The sequence below is a fragment of the Anser cygnoides genome, chromosome 14 (assembly GCF_040182565.1).
Source record: "Anser cygnoides isolate HZ-2024a breed goose chromosome 14, Taihu_goose_T2T_genome, whole genome shotgun sequence".
Lineage (NCBI taxonomy): Eukaryota > Metazoa > Chordata > Aves > Anseriformes > Anatidae > Anser > Anser cygnoides.
This window is the reverse complement of record NC_089886.1, coordinates 14,859,115-14,878,286: the sequence shown is the minus strand read 5'-3', so window position 1 is coordinate 14,878,286 and position 19,172 is coordinate 14,859,115. Positions and strand designations below refer to the sequence as shown.

At 35.6% G+C, this 19,172-nt stretch overlaps 2 protein-coding genes across 10 annotated transcripts in view; one reads left to right on the top strand and one right to left on the bottom strand.

Moving 5' to 3' along the window:
• The window catches only part of C14H5orf58 (chromosome 14 C5orf58 homolog), a 66,542-nt gene extending 63,957 nt beyond the window's left edge, over window positions 1-2,585 (top strand). For all 9 annotated transcript variants that reach the window (XM_066977097.1, XM_066977095.1, XM_066977096.1 and 6 more), the window contains 3 exons: window positions 28-110; window positions 819-912; window positions 1,348-2,585. In XM_066977097.1, the coding sequence (XP_066833198.1) occupies window positions 28-110; window positions 819-912; window positions 1,348-1,454 (284 nt within the window). In that variant the 3' untranslated portion in view covers window positions 1,455-2,585. The remainder of the gene's footprint in view (window positions 1-27; window positions 111-818; window positions 913-1,347) is intronic.
• An 801-nt stretch (window positions 2,586-3,386) lies between these two features.
• LCP2 (lymphocyte cytosolic protein 2) overlaps window positions 3,387-19,172 on the bottom strand; it is a 32,628-nt gene continuing 16,842 nt past the window's right edge. Inside the window, exons 5-21 of the mRNA XM_013178387.3 lie at window positions 18,486-18,517; window positions 17,594-17,628; window positions 16,284-16,482; window positions 15,512-15,612; window positions 14,154-14,223; window positions 13,855-13,938; window positions 13,056-13,081; window positions 12,950-12,969; window positions 12,738-12,842; window positions 11,808-11,838; window positions 11,209-11,221; window positions 10,093-10,213; window positions 7,996-8,045; window positions 7,102-7,205; window positions 6,068-6,145; window positions 4,820-4,975; window positions 3,387-4,115 (exon numbers count right to left, since the gene is read on the bottom strand). Of these exons, the coding sequence (XP_013033841.2) occupies window positions 3,993-4,115; window positions 4,820-4,975; window positions 6,068-6,145; window positions 7,102-7,205; window positions 7,996-8,045; window positions 10,093-10,213; window positions 11,209-11,221; window positions 11,808-11,838; window positions 12,738-12,842; window positions 12,950-12,969; window positions 13,056-13,081; window positions 13,855-13,938; window positions 14,154-14,223; window positions 15,512-15,612; window positions 16,284-16,482; window positions 17,594-17,628; window positions 18,486-18,517 (1,348 nt within the window). The 3' untranslated portion in view covers window positions 3,387-3,992. The remainder of the gene's footprint in view (window positions 4,116-4,819; window positions 4,976-6,067; window positions 6,146-7,101; window positions 7,206-7,995; window positions 8,046-10,092; window positions 10,214-11,208; window positions 11,222-11,807; window positions 11,839-12,737; window positions 12,843-12,949; window positions 12,970-13,055; window positions 13,082-13,854; window positions 13,939-14,153; window positions 14,224-15,511; window positions 15,613-16,283; window positions 16,483-17,593; window positions 17,629-18,485; window positions 18,518-19,172) is intronic.

The window sequence follows — 19,172 nt, the reverse complement described above, 5'->3', positions numbered from 1 at the left end:
ATAATAATTTGAGATTTGTCTTTGTAGGATCCTTGGCCCAGACAGATGATCTTCATTCAGAGCCACTATCTGAAGGGAAGAGAGACGAATCTAAAGAATCTATGTCAAATGTATGTTCCATGTTTTGTCATACTTCTCAATGTGTTGAGGTGTTCTACAAAGTGAACATTAATTTTGAATCACTCAGAGTTCTTCCAGATTTTTTTTAGAATTTCTGAGTAATAATTAGAGAGATGATAACTATGCCAAATAAAAGATGTATGCAATTTATTTTGTATTTTTCCTAAAAAAAAAAAATAGTGTAACTATATGCAGAATATAGTATAAATTTCGAAATTGAAATTTTATTTCATTTCTAATAGTTTATAGTCTTAATTGTCTCTAGACTTCTGATTGATGGGGTTTTTTAATTATGTTTTAAAGGAAGATATTATAGTCTCCAAAATAAGCTCTGAGATATTGTTTATAAAACAATTGCGCCTATAGATGTAAACTTTTATATTCAAGTATTAGCACGTTCGTTAACATTCAGTGCTTAACTAAGCCCTAATTTCTTTCATGCATTCTTTCTTCACAATAGCTCCATCTCGTGGTTGGCTAAATATTACCTGAGTATATGAGCTTTCAGTATATGTTTCACAAGAACAGTAGGGTTGAAAACAGAAGTACATATATATATATATGTATATAAAAATACTGATGAGGGGGGAAAATATTATTTATAAAAATAAAAAATCATAAAGATTATGATTAGCTCTATTACCACATTTGTAGTAATATATACACTTAGAGTTATGTTTTGTTTCTATTTCATACAGGTGTTCAGAAATGATGCAGCTGATCAGCAGTTTAACCTTGAAGCTGCAATTAAAAATGTTGACAGAATGTCCAATGAGCTGAAGAAACTAAATGGTAATTCTGAGTTCATCATCTAGCTATACAGAAAGCTGTTGAAGGCATTGTTTTAGAAAGCATGTTTGAGAATGGCTCGTGTTTTCTGTATCATACAATTATTTTTTTAATCTAATGAAAAAAATGTTTTGTTTTGAACAATTAATGAAACACTAGTTACATAGGAATGGAACTATGTTAGCTAAGCATGGACAAAAACTGTTAGTCAAATGCATTCCTTTTTAGGGACAAAAATAGTTTGACAATGACAATATTACAAATATGCTAATATCAAACTTTATTTAACTGCTTTGAGGTAAACAAAACAAGGCAATCCTTTGCATTTTTGAAAGAGTTGACAATTGTACTTCAAAAACATGCTCTATTAAATTGTCTTTCGCTTAGCATTTACTATTCAGTAAGTGCTGTGAAATTACATTTCCCTTTGTCTTTCAGTGGAAAGCCAGCTGTTGCTTTGTGACCTTATTTTGAATTTCAACCATCCCATGAAGGCCAAAGATTTAAGAGAAGCTGAAGAAAAAACTTGGAGTTTGACAGATTAAGTAATACCATCCATTTTCATATATTGTCTTCTATTAATAGTGATTGAGTTTCAACTGTAAAGTGACAATATGGTTTCCTGCACTTGGATTATTTTTATTTTAAATTGGAAATGTAGAATGGAAAACGTTACTGATTCTGAGAGAGATTTTTAACCCAAATTTCTCAAATTAAATATACTAGGTCTGGAAAGAGTAGCAAAATTAACTAGAAAGGTCAGGAAATGGGGCATGAAGTTCTTCACGTGTTTGTCTCCTTTTAAATGAAGACATATTGGAAGAGTAACAAAAGATTAAAAATTACTTCACGTCAAGTTATTGCTCTTGTCTCAGTCGTGTTCCGGGAAATGGGATGAGAAATGTTCAATAAAAGAGGAACTGCGAGTCATCATTTGATATGCCTTCCTTATTCTAAAAATGTTGCTGTGGAAGGAGGCCACAGAGCAAATTACTTCTGGGAAATCAAAAGTACTTTGATCCTAGTTTCTATAGTGACTTTCTAATGCATATAGATTCAAAAGAAAGCAAAAGTTAGTAGTTTAAATACTCCACTATGAAGTCTTGTCAGCCCAAAATTTGTGTAGCCAGTGTATTCATATATTTTAAGTAGAATTCATATTCAGTCATACTTTACTTGTGAAAATGTTTGAATGTTGAGGTAGGTTTTAATCATACAAAACATGTTTATCTGAATAATCAAATCCAGATTTACTTTGTAGAAAAAGAATATGTAGAGCAATAATTTGTTATGTAGGTTTACATTTTATTGCTCTTTCCAGAAGTGGAAAAAAAAATGGTGATTTAAAACCAATGAAATAATTCCATAGGAGGCATTTCAGGGTTGTCAGAATTTTCAAGACAGTGTAATAAAATGACAACCTCCAGCTTACACAGTCAATGGTAATATTGTGGGATTGATCTTAATTTTAGCATTTTTGGAAAGACATAAAAACTGACTTTTCTTTCACAAGACTAGTAGCAGGTATTTTAAAAAAATACAGTAGTAGAGATAGGCTTTGTCAGCTGAAGTGGTTTTATTTATTTATATACTTATTTGCTCATAGTTGCATGGAAATGAAATTCTCTAACTTTGAATTCCAGCTCCTAGACAAATATAATGTAAATAAAAATAACATTTACAACATACATATTTAAAGTTGTAAAACTCTTCATGAAATCTGATTTTCTTAACATAGAAGCTATATAAATGATATGGACGATATCCTCCCTTGAATTATGATTCAACACAGAAATGGCTTTAGAGGAGAAAAGTGACAATGTCCAAGGTAATTCTTTTTATTTATTTAAATTTTTTTTGGTCAGAAAACAGAAGTTCCTAAAAAACAGGGCAAAAAATTGGATAAATCCCACTTAACAAAGGAGAGGGAAAAAACTCATGACATAGTATTCTTCAGTGGTCCTCAGCTGCAGCTTATATTTTAGAACTGAGAATGTTATTGTTTTTTCTTGAAAGAACACAGTAAAAACAGAAAGCATTTGTATAAGAGGAACCAACTTTATCCAAATTATATCTGTATGCTTTCTAAGGGACTTGGGTGTGGTCTTGCAATTAATAATCACATGATGATAATCTTTTTGATGTGTCTCCTATAAAAGAATGGTGGCTTATTTTAGAGTCAGAGATACAGTTAAAGAGATGTGCTAATAGAGAAAACCTTGTTGCTAAGTGAGTTTAGAGGATCCTAGGAGATAATTCCAATTCATGGGCTAAGATGCCATCCATGAATCATCAGTTGTATGGCAGGTAGAAGATATTATCTGTAGATATTTTATTTTTCTAGAAAACTGTGAACAGAGACAGTTGTATAGCTGAATAACACAAACACAGGTATTGACAGGCAGGGGGATTAGAGGGGAAAAATCAAGGGAAAAAATCGAGCAAATCACGAAATTTTTGTGTCTTGCTGAAAGGTAGGTGTCTTTAGGGTCCAGGTTGGCAGGTTGGAGTCCAAGTCTTTTCACAGAAATGCCCATAGTTAGATGATTTATTGATTTATTGGGAGGTGGATTGCAGGGGGGAAAAAAAAGAAAAACAGAAGAAAAAAACTATTGCTTTTGGTTTACTTCTCAACTTTGTTTTGGTTCTTGGTTCTGTGGTATGTACTACTTTAAATAATAGAATTGCTGCTGCAATTCTGATCTGAAAAATAGGTTACATTTTTTTTTCTCCTCTGAAAGCAGAGACTTGTATTGGTGTATCTTTCATGGGTCCTCTTAACGTGGTTTGGAAATCGTTTCAGGAAGATACACGTTTGTTGGAAGATAGTTTTCCTCACCTAATGAATTCTTGTGTACTCTATGGTTACTGGACAGTAATAAATATATTGTAGGAAAATCATATTTATAGAGTACTACATTTAAAGCATGACTTAAAAATAACAACATTGTCCTTTTTTATTAAAATTAAAAGTATTTTTAATGATTTCTTCATGGTTTTAGTTCACTGAAAAAGGAAGTATCCTTAGGTTTACAGACTTTAGTAGACTTTGATCCTTTATGTGATCTTCATTAGGGTCTCATTTAAATATGTCCTGCAGCGTATGTTAACATGCACTGGTTTCTTGAACCCCTGTCTTTTCCATCAATCAGAAGAAGAGGTGTTCTTTGGAAGTAATCAATGATGTCTGCTACAGATGAAAAATCCTGTGGGATGGAAAAATAAGAAGGTAATGGAAAAAGTGTCAGAATTCTTAGCAATTAGTAAACTCAATTTAGAAACCTTTTTTCTTTATAAGAGGTGTCTTATAAGGTCCAGTAAATATAATCAGATCAGCTGTCTTTCTTCCTGCCCTAATGTGTAGCTATGTTGATGTATGTGTATGATCTACTGAAGATGTGTTGTATAATGAATTTATGCAGATTCAACATGTTTAATACACGGTGGTGTTGTTTCCGTTTGACATGATGAAGCTGACTCATAAATTCAGAGAGTTTAGACTCAATCAGTATATGTGCTGACCAGTGTGTCTGACGCCAGCAGATCCCGTGCAGTACTACAGGATGTGAGTAAGCTAACCATCTGAAGCAAAGCAGTAAAGTTGGCAGATATGGATTTGCTCTCAGTGGTGTATTTCCATTATCTGGTGTCTTAGTGGTAAACAAACACTCCCTAACAAATTGTATTGATTTCTAATAGCTGTACGCTAAGGCTATCAATTCACTCCATGAGTACAAACAGGAGAATCTGATTTTCCTTTCAGAAGTAACAATTGTAGGAATATCTGTAAGACAATAAGCAGAATTTCAATGGATTAAAATAGCTGCTAGATTAAGTAGCCTGACACTTAGAGAATGAGACAGGAGGCACTTTAAGATGAAGGGAAGTAGCGTGAAAAAATGCACAGTACCTCTTTTCCTTTTAAGCCAGTTCCTAACAAATATATCTGATTTTGCTCCTGGTAACGAATCTGGATGTTGTATACTTTATCTCTGTACAACACCATCAGTACATATGGATGAGTAGCAGTTTTTCTTGAGCTGTCTCTTACCAAGAAGGTTCCATCCTGAAAGATGAAAAGATGAAAGATGACAAATAAATGCTGCTTCTGGTTTTGATCTGCACAACAGCCTTAAGTAGATCACTCATGCTTTTAAGGAATTTTTCTTTGTGAAATCTGCTATTTTCTCTTTCTCCCTCACAAGAGAAACTGAGCTATTTATAAGGAAAAACATTTAGGTCATTCCTCAAATATTGTGTCTTTCAATCTGCTATTTAAAGTATTCACTCTCTGATACAAAATGCAGATATTTAGGGAAGAGATGGCTGGTGTCGTATGAGGGAGAGATGCCACTAAAGGAGGAGGTAAAATATGAAAGGCCTAACTCCACTTCAGCCAGAAGAGAATTTAATTCCTGGTAAATTTCAATCAAGATTCCTCTGTGATCTGTTTACAGGCAGCCTAAAATAATGATTGTGGCTGTGTCGTTTTGGTAGAGCCAGTGATATTCTCTTTTTCTTTCTCTCCTTCTGCTTTTCTTCATTTCAGATTTTAAAAATCTTCCATTAAAATACCCTGTCTGAAAGGCACTGGATGTGGTCCCATAAGCTAGACCTTAGCACAAGTCATTGAAATGCTGTACATGGCAACTTCAAACCATTGCATGTGCTGTGAGGCATCACAGATTAAACAGTTTTCTCACAATGATTAATGAGATATAATTTGTTTTATCTCTGCACACACAGTTAAGCCTGGGCTTCACGTGCTTGAATCTGTACTTCATTTTCCTGGTAACTATGGCCTAGAAAAGGGTAGGACTCAACTCACCTAATTCAAGCTAAAATTTGGAATTTGTGACAAACTCTGTAATAGTGACAAAGAAATCTTTCCAGAGAACAAGTCATTCCTCTTAAGATAGGTAAGATGAAACTGCTCTCTTGGGCTATGAAAAACAACAACAGCCTTCATGGCTGGTTTAATCTAGCTGCCTAACTTTTATGTGGGTAAAGATATGCAAGATGAACCCCCCAGTGTAAATGTCTATATTGGAGCTTAACCTTACGGTGCAATTTACCTTCACTCTTCCTATATGACTGCAGGGACATCTAGCTAGGCTATTAAGGAGGTGCTGAGAACCCCCAACAGTTTAAAGAGTACCTTGTTTATTTTTCGAAGAGCTGCTTCTGCTTCTGGCCGGCTAATATAAGCAACATACCATTCATCATTTAATGAATCCTATATTTTTTGTGGGAGAGAAGAAAGGAGAAAGTCAACTGTCGATGAATTAATTTATTATGTTAACAACATACTAATAAGTAGAGAGAAAACTGAACGTGAGGGATATTGGAATTTATGTGCAGAAGGTATGAGCTTCAGGGATCATACTAGCATATACGAGTATATGGTAAGTGACACTGAAAGATTTTAGTGATTTAATCACTTTGAAAATTATGGAAGTATTACAGACCTACCTGTTAAATATCTGCAAGTAAGGTAGGAAAACTGGTATTTCCAGATATTTTCAGTAAAAAATAGATTTCAAATCATGGCATCATAGAATGGTTTGGGTTGGAAGGGACTTTAAAGATCATCTACTTACAACCCCTCTGCCTGGGACGCTACCGTGCTAACATCAACGTGCAAACGTGCTAACGTTTGCCTTTCTCTCTCTCTCTGTCTTTCTCTCCCCCCTCCCGCCACCCCCCCCCCCCCCTTTGTTTTTTTAACAATCATCTGAGACAATAGCACAGACTTCCTGTGAACTTAACAGTACTGGGCAACCATACATGGTCTCATCAGGAGTGGTTTGCTCTATACTTGCCATATTTAAAGAAATGTGAAACAAAAATGCACTTAAGTGGTTAAAGTATATGAATTGTCTACTTACCAAGGTCTTGTGGAAAGAGAAATGAATATGTAATGCTATTTGAAGACAATTGTTTAAAACCAAGTAATCCAGCAAACAAGTATTTCTCTTATTTTGTTCTACTGCATTTTGCTATTGTTTTACTTGGCGGAGGCAGAAAAAAAAAGGCACTAAATATTGACACAGAAAAGGAAACTGAAAACACCTACTAACATCCTGACAATGGCTACTAACTAGAAAAACAACGTTGAAAACAGTTCTCTCTTGAAATCAGATTATTTGCTGTATTTAGCAGTTATAGTTAATACTTGTGATGTTTCTGTACCTCATCTTCCTCCGTGTTTGTGAGCTGAGCAGTCTGTCTGCTAGGAATGGGCAATGGAGGTCTTACATCAGCTGTCCCTCTTGAAGGAGATCTGCTGTTGTTGCCTTTGAAGTTGTCATACAAGAACAGAAAAAATATTGAAATGAGGAAATAATTTCATCTGGGAAATGCATACTGGTATATGGTATAGAATCTTGATTTTGTGAGGCATGAAGAATTTGTATCACTCTGGTACCGAGGCATTTTGAATTGATTTGAAATCAGATTTATTGTATGAATGTTGTATGTAGGCTGATGTATGAAATCTAAGTTCCTTATATAAATTCTTCCTTGGTGCAAAGGGACGCTAACTGAACTCTCGTAGTTCATAGTACCTTAAAATCAGATGAGCTTGAAATATAGGTTGCATCTTTTTAGCTTCTGTACCACAGTTACTCAGTTGAAAGCATCTCCAATTTCTTTAGAGACAGATTTAATATTGTCTCTTCAGATTCCTTGCCTTCTTAGCAAGTAGAAACTAAAAAAGGTCACTGTAAGACATTGGTAGGTGTTACCATATGCAAAAATCAATTTTCAAAACAATTGCTTTATAAGCTTCCTTTATTTTTGACTTCCTTTTACAAGATGCAGTATATTTTATATGGAAAGTGTTTTCTCCCTTTTTCGAGACTGTTAGTATACCACAATGATTTCTAGGTAGTGTTATTTGGCTTTCAACAGTGTTAGTTATATTTAAAAAGGTACTTATATGAAGTTTTGGCAATGATTTAACTAGACTGTTAAGCCCAAACTTCATGGGAGAAGATCATCCTAGATTCAGACTAATGCACTCAAACTGCCTTGCAACCTTCAGTCATTGTTTGTACATAAAATCAAGGAGTGAAGGATACAAACCTAGAGGGAAGCGAGGTGGTAGAGAGCCACTTGCAGACAGGCTTCTAGCACTGTTATAGAAACAACAACAACAACAAAAATAGTAAGTACAATATGACATTGCTATACAAGATTTCTGTGTTGTAAAATACTGATCTGAACTGTGAGCCTGTTTTACAGAATGTGACATCCTCTTGAGTCCTATGAAGGATGAGGACAACTTTCTCTTCCTTCGTTGCATTTTTCTTTCCTTCCTTTTTTGTAAGTAGATCCACCATTAAAATTACTTGGAGCTCAGTATCTGGGAATGAGGTAGCCAGAGTCACTAACAGGCTATCAAGATTTCTGTGTCAGGATTAATGAAGAAAACGACTTCATCTTCTTGACTTTTCACAGGGACTGGCAACATTATTCCCCTAAAGCAGGAAGCAGAGGCAACAGCTTGATAGATGTTTGTTTCTTTGGAGTCCCAGTTACAGAGTCATTTTACTTGTAGCTTTTTTAACTTTATTGAGGAAAGAGCAGTTTCTCATCATTAATGTTGCGGCTGTGGATATGGAGCTACAGGAGAGTCCAGTGAAGGGTCACTAACATGATAAGGGACTGGAGCATCTCACGTGTGAGGAAAGGCTGTTAGAACTGGGACTGGTTTGTCTAGAAAAGAGAAGGCTCGGGGGGATCTTCTCCATGCATATAAAAACCTGAAGGGAGGATGCAAAAAGGATGGAGCCGGGCTCTTTTCAGTGGTGCCCAGAGACAGGACAAGAGGCAGTGGGCACAAACTGAAACACAGGAGGTTCCGTCTGAGCATCAGGAAACACATCATTAATCTGAGGGTGACTGGGCACTGGAATAAGTTGTCCAAAGAGCTTGTGAGGTCTTCCTCCTTGGAGATATTCAAAAGCTGTATGGGCATGGTCCTGGGCAACCAACTCTAGGTGGCCATGCTTGACCAGAGGCATTAGACCAGATAGCTCCAGATAGCCATTGCAGCCTCTCTGTGAATGTGTAAGATATTATCTGACAGTGGCACTGAGCTCATACCCACAGCACCATAACACTTCCATGTGCCTATGCTTGGTTTACTTTCCTTCTTCTGCTTCATTTTTCTGCTATTGGTTAGAAAATCTACAATTCCTTTTTATGGCCTTTTTTATGATCCAGAGGTCTTTATTTTTATTTTTAATTGCTTCACCCAACTGGTTATAAATCGCCTGTAGTCTTTTCCTTTACGAACCATATTTCTATTCTGCTTTAGTGAACTGCACAAAAAGCTCTGGGATTAATATATTAATTATACCTGCGGAACAGGGGCACCCTATCACAACTTGTGATTCATGGGAAAGAATCAGCTGAATGTGAGCTTCTGCTATAGAAAACTACACGACACTGTTTGAATATAAGCAGAAGTGTTCATCATGGAAACAGTTCATATGACCTTGCTATTGCTACTGCAATATTATTTCTACTTGGGTGTCAGCAGTTCCAGACGATGTTGGTAAATGGCAGGGATTCATCAAAGAACCATTACAAAAAAACAGAGATTAAACCATGTACTTCACACTTAGACTCAAGGAGCCCACTCTTAGTCATCAAAGGCTGTTGCACACTTCATCAGAAATCAAAATTTAATTAAAGGAACTTCCATTCTGGAAATGAAGACATAATCTAATATGTGGAAGTTGTAGGTAGGAAAAGTTGTATTTGCAGCAAAGTCCACAATTTTAAATAAGAATTAACCATTAAACTAACATTTAATGAATGGGTCCTGCAGGCAGCGGGAGTAATGCCTTACAAATGGAAGTATTCTACTATGTAGGCCCTGAAATATTCCTTGACTTAAAACTGAGAGTGTGCATTACGTCTTGGTTGTCTGGTATACACTGTTCTGCTGAACACAGAACTTAATTCTATTCCTTAATCCTTAATCCTTAATTCTATTAAGGATTCTTCTTGATTGTAGGAACACCACAAATTAGCATGTAGTTGAGGCAAGGGTGCAGCTTCAAAAATGATTTCTTAAAGTAGTTACCTTGTGTTCCCCAGAGCACCCTGTAGCCATATATATATATAAAGAGATTAAAATTCCAGAGGAGTGATACAATGAATGATACAAACCTTTCTGCACCAGGCATGCTGTTGGATCCTGGCTTAGGTGGAGGCTTGATAGATTTTGATGGGAATGTATTGGAGCTGTATGGGGGCAAAGATAGCTGTGGCACTGCTCTTTGGGGTGCGGCTGTGGAGAAGAGGAGAAGAAAACTTAAAACCTATCTGAGACATTCTTAAATGAGTTAAAGAAATCCTGGCACATTACTGCTGTCTAATTAGATAAACGTAATGGAGGAAAATGTTTTCTAAAAAGTCTTTGATATGCTAGTCACGGGTTGTAACGTCATATGGTCAACTGAGAGCTTAAGATTAAATGAAAAATAATTTGGAGTAGACTTGAGCATTTAGTTTTTTTAAGTTCTGTTTTTTAAAGCTACAAGTCAAACAGCTTAACTGTAATAAAGCTGAAGGTGAAGCATGACAGTGTGTCCTCTCTGTTGTGCTGCTTCTGAATAGTGGATTTGAGGTCACCTCTTTAAACTTCTTTCCTTTATGAGATTTCTCCCATATAATCATAACATCATCAAACTGAAACATTTTTTTACACTTCAGATCTTCACAACTGGTAAAAAGAGAACAGGTTAACTGTGCTCTGTGCTCGATTCTTAATGCAATCTTACAGGAAATGGCAGGTTGTAAAGACTTGGCCGAATATTCTGCTTCTGCTATGAATTCACTTTGCAAACTTTATTTTAGGAACCAGGCTTGTTAAGTAATTTATAAATAGTACTATTAAATGAAACAAGTTCTGGTTCTGTTCCTTAGAGTAAGTACCATTACACAGAAGACTAGTACTAGCAGGGTTTTACTGAACATTTTGTTGAAAACTGAAAACACGCCTAGCTGTTTGATGCTGTGTGCAGATTACAAGTCTCTAAAATATAAGGTGTTTCAAAGTAAGAAATTCTGCTGTCTTGTAACTGACTGACTGGGGAAAGCTATTAGCTATTGATTTCCTGTGTTTTGTGGCTTTGCTATATAAATCTGCACAAGATACATTGTAGGCATTCTACAGCCTGTCAAGATACCACCGAACTTTTTTACATGGCTCTAAAGAAAGAACTCTGGAAACTATTTTTGTAGTGCTAAGACAAAGAAAGACTTCACAGCAGAAATACTTACTGTCTTCTTCTTCCTGGGGAACCAAGAGAAAACAAATGTTAGCAACTTATAGCAGAGTTCTTAGTAATATTTATCTTTTACGATACAAAGACCTGGAAGTTTGTGAATTTTGAGCATACTAAGGATCCTAAGAATCTAGTATGTAGACTGTCACTTTCATCTAAAATGCTGAGGTTTCTGTCTTCATGCAACACCAAATAACGCTTACAGTTCTTGTGTTAATGTGCAACTATTATTTACAATTAAGTAAAAATCACAAATTCTTAGGTCAGCATATGCTAAATCAAAAAATAATAATGTATTAAAAAATCCCAAATCAAAAACTCAAACCTGATGTAAACAAAATCACCTTTCCTATGTCATTAAAAAAATGTTGGCCTTATTCTTCCTATTATCTAAGATAAAGTATTTAGGGAATAATCTGAGCTTGAACTAGAGGAAATTATTAAACAGAAACTGTGTGCAATGAAAGATCCATCCTCATTCACTACAAAGCATAAAGAAACAAGTTTACTTTTTCCAGAATTATTAGCTTATACAGGTACTTCATTTTATTGTAGCACATATAATTTACAAATTTGTTTTGATACTATACTTACTTCAGGTCTCTTTTGTTGTGGCCAACCCTGCCTGAAATGAAACAGAGAGAACAAAACATTAATCATAGATGGAATATTATCCATTCATTTGGTGTGCATAAGGCTATATATTCAACTAAGACATGAATTTGTACTAAATTCTACAGTCCTATATGACTGCAGAAGCAACTTTTTCTCCTTGTAACAGTACCTAAAATTCTGATTTTCAGACATAATTTAAGATGGTATACTAGTCCTTAGCCAATCTTGATTATATGAACAAGCAAAATTCTGAATGATTTATCATAAGATTAAAGCTTAAAACGAGTTCCTACACTGATGAAATCTGTTTCAAGTCTGAAACACATTTTATAATACTCAGCAACATTGCTGGAGCACATCATGAGCATTCCAGTCTGTTTCTCTGATGAATTATCTTGGCTGACTACCAGATCTCAATTACTTTCTTATTTTGTTTTAAATTCAGTCACACTATTCAGCCCGTAAGTTATCTAGAAAATGCTGTTTATGCTATAGATAATATTTGCTATGAGTTTTGCAGACTAGTAAAATCAGTAATAGGAAAGTAAGCCTTTCTTTTTCTTATGTCCTACACAAAATAGATATGGGATTCATAAAAGAATGTTTCTTAGAGCGAGAGCTTGATCTGGTGGAAACAAACATGGATCATAGGTTTCTTTGTGCCACTAGGAAGTGAGTCATGCCATATGTAATGGCCATTTGAGATAGGAATTGATAGACAGTTTCTACCACATTCACACTTTTCTGTAGCATGCAGCACATTCCGTACATATTGTTGAAACAAAACTTTGATGTCTGCAGCTACTGTTGGCACTGTTAGCAGTAATTTTCCCATCCCATGTTGCTTATCCATATTTTTGTTAAATTTAATATATGCTTTTATTAAATTTCAGTTAAATGAACTCTTACTTGACAGGAGTTTGCTTCCTTAGAGGATTTGGATTGCCTCTTTCATATCTGTCGCTTGGTGGGACAGGAGGTTTTGGCATCATTGCTAGCTGTTCTCCCAGGGATCTAAGGGAGGAGAAAGATGACGAAATAAAGATAAAAAAATGGCATAATGTGAAGTAACTGATTAATATGGGCATCAAGAGTCCCGTTTCAGGAGACAAAACTCTTACCTTAGCTGTGGGGTCAGAGGCTGTAAAACAACAAGGAATAATTAAGAGTTAAGGGTATCAAAACAGGTGAAAAACATTTATAAGCACCAAAGTAGCAAGGCCTTACCTTCTCAGGATAGCCTGGCTTCCTCCCTGAAAATACATTTAGAAAAAATGTAACTGCAGATAATTAAACTTTCTATGAAACACGCAGTTTTGAATATTATTGAAAGAAAATTTTGCAGATTGAATCACTAGGTCTCCTGAGATAAAAGCCAGAAATAGATTTTGGCTGTATAAGAGGTGGCAAAACTGCAATTTTTTCAAAGTGGCACATTTTACAAAAATATTCTCTATGATTCAGCTTTCAATTACTGAAAAATTCTATGCCAGTATGTGCCAAATAAAAGAGTTTAGTTAGTAAATAAAAATCAGAGTAGTCACATAGTCTCCTTAGCTTTTTTGTAGAATACAGTTTTCAGGTCTAAAATGCCTTTTTTTTTTTCTGTCTTTTTTCAGTTCTCAGCATTCTTTTAAGTCTGGATAATAAATTACATACAGTAGCCTATACAGAGTTTCATTAGCTTAGTATGCAAAAGTTGTTTCCTCTTTTAACCTGCTAAATATTCCTTTGTTCACTCACTTAAATTTTGTAATTTTGTATTAAATCTTTTTTTTTTCTTTTTTTCCATGATGATCTCATAATGTCTTTCTGTTCAGTTAGTCCTGATCTACTTTCTAGATATGATTTCTCTCTCTTTGTAAGTACTGGTCACATTATTTATTCCTAAGCAGATCACCTTATACGTGACTGGATTAAGGTATGTTTGGTTGAGCCTTGCTCTTTTGCATGAATGATATTCAATCTCATAATTTTGAATAATAAAAAAAAGCAGCCATTGGTGTTACCATAAGCAAATACTGACCTGATACTGGGGCTTCTCTTTCAAATGGTGGAGCAAGGCGATCCAGTGGGGGTTTCGTGCTTCTGTCTATAGAAGGAGCTGGGGCTAAACACAAAAACTGTGTAAGACAATGCGCTGGTACAGGTCAATATAATTTTATTTTGCGTAGCCATGAATTGGTTTTACTTCTGAGAATAACAAGTGAGCCTTCTGACTAAATAGTAGAAGGTGGAGCTGGGGAGATAAGAGATACAGGCAAAAGTGAAGTGCTATGTAGCCCATGGTAAAAGCTTTACAAAGAGAAAAACAGCTGTACATACGTTTTGAAGGTTTGATATTTCTGTCTCTAGTCAAGTCATTGTTGCTTGGAAGAGGAGGAAAAGGTGGCAGCTGAAAAATATTTTACATGTGGTTAAAGTCACCATCTTCTTTCTATTTTAATTTTAGTGTATTAAACCCACCACACCACATCTGCCAATCTTTGCATGTGATGCAGCACAAAGAATAGGTCTCCTCACAATATAGGAAGGAGTCATTAATAGTCCTGAAGAGTTACCTACGTGCATGGTGGTGTTTTGTTTTGTGTGTGTGTGTATGTTTTCCAGGTGCAGAATTACCTCTGTTTAGTCTCACAGGCAATATTTTAGTGGGATGCTGACTTTGGGGAGAACATGGGTATGTCAAAGGAAAGAAAAGAGAGCTTCAACGATGCTGTTGTAGCTTTCCCCCTTGGTGCAGCAGGTTTTTAATTTTGAAATCTGGTGTTGAAATTACTGGATGTAAATTTGAAGTTGAGAAGTATGTATGAACCCTGTGATAATGATTGTTGCTGAGTGAAGCAGGGCAAAAAGGACTATGCTTTCTTATTGTGAGATCTGGGTCAAATAGAATTATGTTGCCAGAAGCAGCAAAAACGGTGACGAAGTTTTGATATCTAAACTTAGATTTCTTCAGACAAACACCTGCCTATGTTCTTTCTTATTCTGATGAATAGTGCAGCAATTTAGGACACCAGTCTTGAGAATTCATGACATTTAAACGAGTCCTGTGTGTGCTATATATGTGAACTATAACAGTGGGTCAAACCAAAGATCCCTCTATCGCATCCTAAAATTACCTTTACATGTGTACATCAGTAGGTGTATGTACATCTGTGCTGGCATACATTGGCCCTGCAGTGCAAGTTGTGAACAGCACAATAGCTTCCAATTTCAAGGGTTTAAAAGGAAGAAAAAATGGAAAAATATGTGCATGTCATCAGAGTTCTCAATATACAGTCCCTTATATGTAGTCTTAATTCAATTAGAAAGATTTGGAAAGATTTATCCTTTTTCTTTTTTTTTTTTAACAAATATAATTAAAAAAACAAAGTAGGATCTATTAAGAATCTCTGATTTAAATGGGAGAGGCATTCACAAGTTGATACAAATTTCCAGTGTAAGAAACAGCAAAGTAATGTGGATCAATTTAATATTTAACCCACCAAATTTTATTGTTTCCTGGAAAAAAAAAACAAACTATAAGAGTTCAACTTTTTTGACAGCTAAAAGACTTTCTTCTTCCTCTCCGTACACTCTCTGAATAACAATAGCATTGCACTTGAATTTCTGCTTAGGTACTGGCAAAGAAAATATATTAAATATTTCATTTTCTATGAAATACCAAGAGAGAAACATACAGAAGCACCTCTTCCCCCAAATGAGGCTGGTACTGTGGACGGGCCAGGTCGCTGGGGTGGTACTGGAGGCTGATGTGATGATCTGGCTGTTGAAGGTCTGTCTGAAGAAAAAATCCCAAACTAAACAACTATGCAAACAGTTCTGTTATTTTATTCTTATTAGATCTTTACGAAAAAGAGCCCTTGCAATAAGTTGCATACTTTAAGTTAATATGTCATAAAAGCATTAATTTAGAGCAAAATAGTTGCTTTATGATCAATGTTCTTTTGGGAGTTAGAGGCTCATCTGGCCCTTTGGTGGTGGTGACTGCATCTTCTGGGCTGTTAGCTCACACTATTTATTTGTATTTCCTGCATGCATACAGTGTCTGTGTGAAACACGAGCCCATCTAAATGACAGTGTTTTGTAGTCCTGTATTTTACTCCACAGCTGCGGGCTACTGAATAATCAGTTACAAAAAAAAAAAAAAGACAAGCAAAGAAAGCTGATCTCTTTCTTTTCCCAATTTTCACTCTAGTTTTTTGCTGCTATTATGATAGCTTGCTGTGTTCAAGGAACTGCTACTAAAGCTAAATTGGTATGTATATATTTTTAACTTCAGGCAGCTTCCAAACCATAGGCCAAAGTCACAAAGACACTAACCTGCAGTAAGTCTGTACCACCTTAATGTAAAACCTTCTATATTCCATTACCAGCCACTTAAAATGCGGTTGATAATATGTGAAAACATCACTTATGACTTATTATTAGCACTTAATTTTTAGTAATTACCTATATAATCTGTGTTGTTTGCAAGGGATTTGGCAGGAAATATGACGTTGTGGTGCGCTTCATCATTATTGGATGGAGGTGGCTCATAGCCATCGCTGTCATGTTCTGCTTCCTCAGGCTCTCCTGTTGGTGATTCATAGTCAGCCTCATCTTCCTTTTCCTGGTCATCATCAGGGCTTTCATAGTCATCATCTTCATCCTGACAAATGTATATAAAAGATGTATATTATTACTTCCGTGAAAAGCCACAAGGAAATTGCACTAAGATTCTTTTCACCCAGGAGGATATCAAGTTTTTAAAACCATTTTGAATGTCTTTGTTTTAGATAGCAGACAAGTTAAGGCAGCAGCAAACAATTCAGTGCTTCCTAAAAGAACACTGGAGCAGCAGTTCTTGTCTGTTGATACTCATTCTTACTTAATAGTATGTATTCTGCAACCTGGAACTCAACTTGAAAAACAATTCAGAAAAAAATGAGGTTTATGATACAGATCTTGCTCCTCTCCTCTGACCAGACCTAGCAAGATCACAGTCAAAACGTAGTAGTGGTCACTGCACACATCTTCTGTGCAATCTACCCTGACTTACAAGAAAATTATTATTTAAATTTTCACTGATATCTAGGCTGAAATTTCCAGACTAGCTCACATCAGCCTAGCCCAGATGCATTACAGGTGGTTAGTTTGCTCTCTCGTGTTCCTGAAATAGCAGTAAATCTCCTGTTTTCCAAAAAAACATTGGCACTGGTTTATGAGCAGTCTTCATAGACATGGACTGTAGATCAGTCAGCTTATTAATTTTTCTTGCTGGTTTGTATATGCTTCATCTAAAGACACTTACCAAAACATTTTCTATGCTGAATGGCAAAAAGTATTCTTGCAGTCAGATGGCTGCAAAAAACTGGATTTTTCAAAAAGCAAACTTTGTAGAGAACAAAATGGCAAGATTTTGCCATTGAATAATACAGCAATCTTTCCTTTACTAGCCACCTCTTTTAAGAGCTTGAAATAGGAATATAAACTGCTGCTAAGGTTCTGTGGGGAGCTGGTCATAGGCTGTGAGCCTGAATGACTGGTACAAGTCTGCTGTTCTGAAGCTCTGCCGTATATTACTGGTCAAAGGCCCTTTTCTCAGTCAAGAAATTTGCATGCAGCTACTCCAATCATTCATGTTCCTGCTTCCCTCCTTCCTTAGCATAACACCAGCCTGCCATTATCCACCCCATCCATGCTGCCTGAAGTAGGTAATGCAGGAAGTGATAGAACAGGGAATCTGTTGAGCCAATAGGTTTTGTTAGTCTGATACTCACAAATGAAGACCAGCCACCATCTTCTTGACTATATCCTGCATAAGGAAGTATAACCACAGATTTCTTAGCATGTACAATTTTAAAATATCAAGACATAACTTGACAAAAAGGACGCAACAGATCCCACATCCATTCTGAACATATTATAACATGTCACAGGAACAAGGTAGACATTTTAAAGGCAGGCAGACATACATGTGTAGCTCATATATCATGGAAGATACTACAGATAACATTCTTACTCAAAACTAAGCGTATAGTTTTCCTTGTATGACATATGTGCTTTCATTTCAAGTTTGTAGAACTCTTGTTGTAAACATTCTTTGAAGCAGAATGCTTTCAGAATGAGCATAAACTTCTTATCTCTTTAATACCATTATAGCTTTCATATCAAAAGTTGTGTGTTTGTGTTTTTTTTTAATTTCAGTAGGACTAGGGAGCATGGTATCTTGCAGAAGTATTAAGTGCTTTTGGCCTATGAGAAAATTTAAATGAAAATTCAGAGCATGGCAGACACCTGAAAGCTTGCCTCTTTTCTGTAGGATGCTGCTAGGAGTGGGGGCAGGGGACAGAAGTGTTGGAACAAATGTATATATAAGTACTGATGCTATGTATTGGGTTACAGAAAGACAATTTGTAAGTGTTCATCTAAATTTCTCTGCTCTCCTCTTTCATCACCACCTTTTCTCTTAAAAAATATTTTCTTAGTTGTTCTACAATTACTGTCATTGTTGGTAGAGTGCACCAACAATTTCCTGCTTCTTCATGCTCTCTTTTCCTTTTCTGTTTTGTATTGTTTCATTTCACTTATTCTGCTCTGCAAGGATTAACTTAATATTTCAATATTTTTATACAATATTTGTAGACAGAGACTACCTGTTATCACACTTACCTGGATTTTCAGGACACTTTTGTGTTTGGCCCCTATAACAAAGATGCGAACAAATAAGTTCTTTCCAATTGCAATTCTTAAATGTTTTAAGTATACTGAAATCTATTCTAATAAAGCTAATGGTTAGGTTTAACAGTAAAATGAAATTTAGATATGTGAGTTTAACTCTGCACAAAATGCCTATTTCACACACAGGATCCTAGTGTTGGCTAAACTGTCTTGAAAAAGGTTCAAGTCAGTGAGGTGGAGTGTTTGGAAACAAGTGGACTCAGTAAATAAATTTACTAAGAGCATCAGTCCTTGAAATGGAAACTTAAATAATTCCACTGGAGCTGCTGAAAGTCAAGTTCATAAATGTTTGTAGCACTGATAAATATTTTTATGGTTTTTGATTCAAGTTTTAAACTCTAGCTAATGCAAAGATACAAAATCATGCCATCAGATGATTGAAAACCATGTCACGTAGACCAAACCAGACTTAGATTTTCGTGATATATGAATAGAAATTCTTCTTTTCTCATGACTCCTCCACCCAAAGAATCAACATCATTGCATTTTTTTGCTCTTTTCCTATTGCCAGAATGTCATATTCATTAAGTCATAAAGCATTTTACAGTACAATGATATATGAGTCTTTGAAATGTGTTAATGATGACTCATTGATGTAATGATATGTGCCCAAGCTTT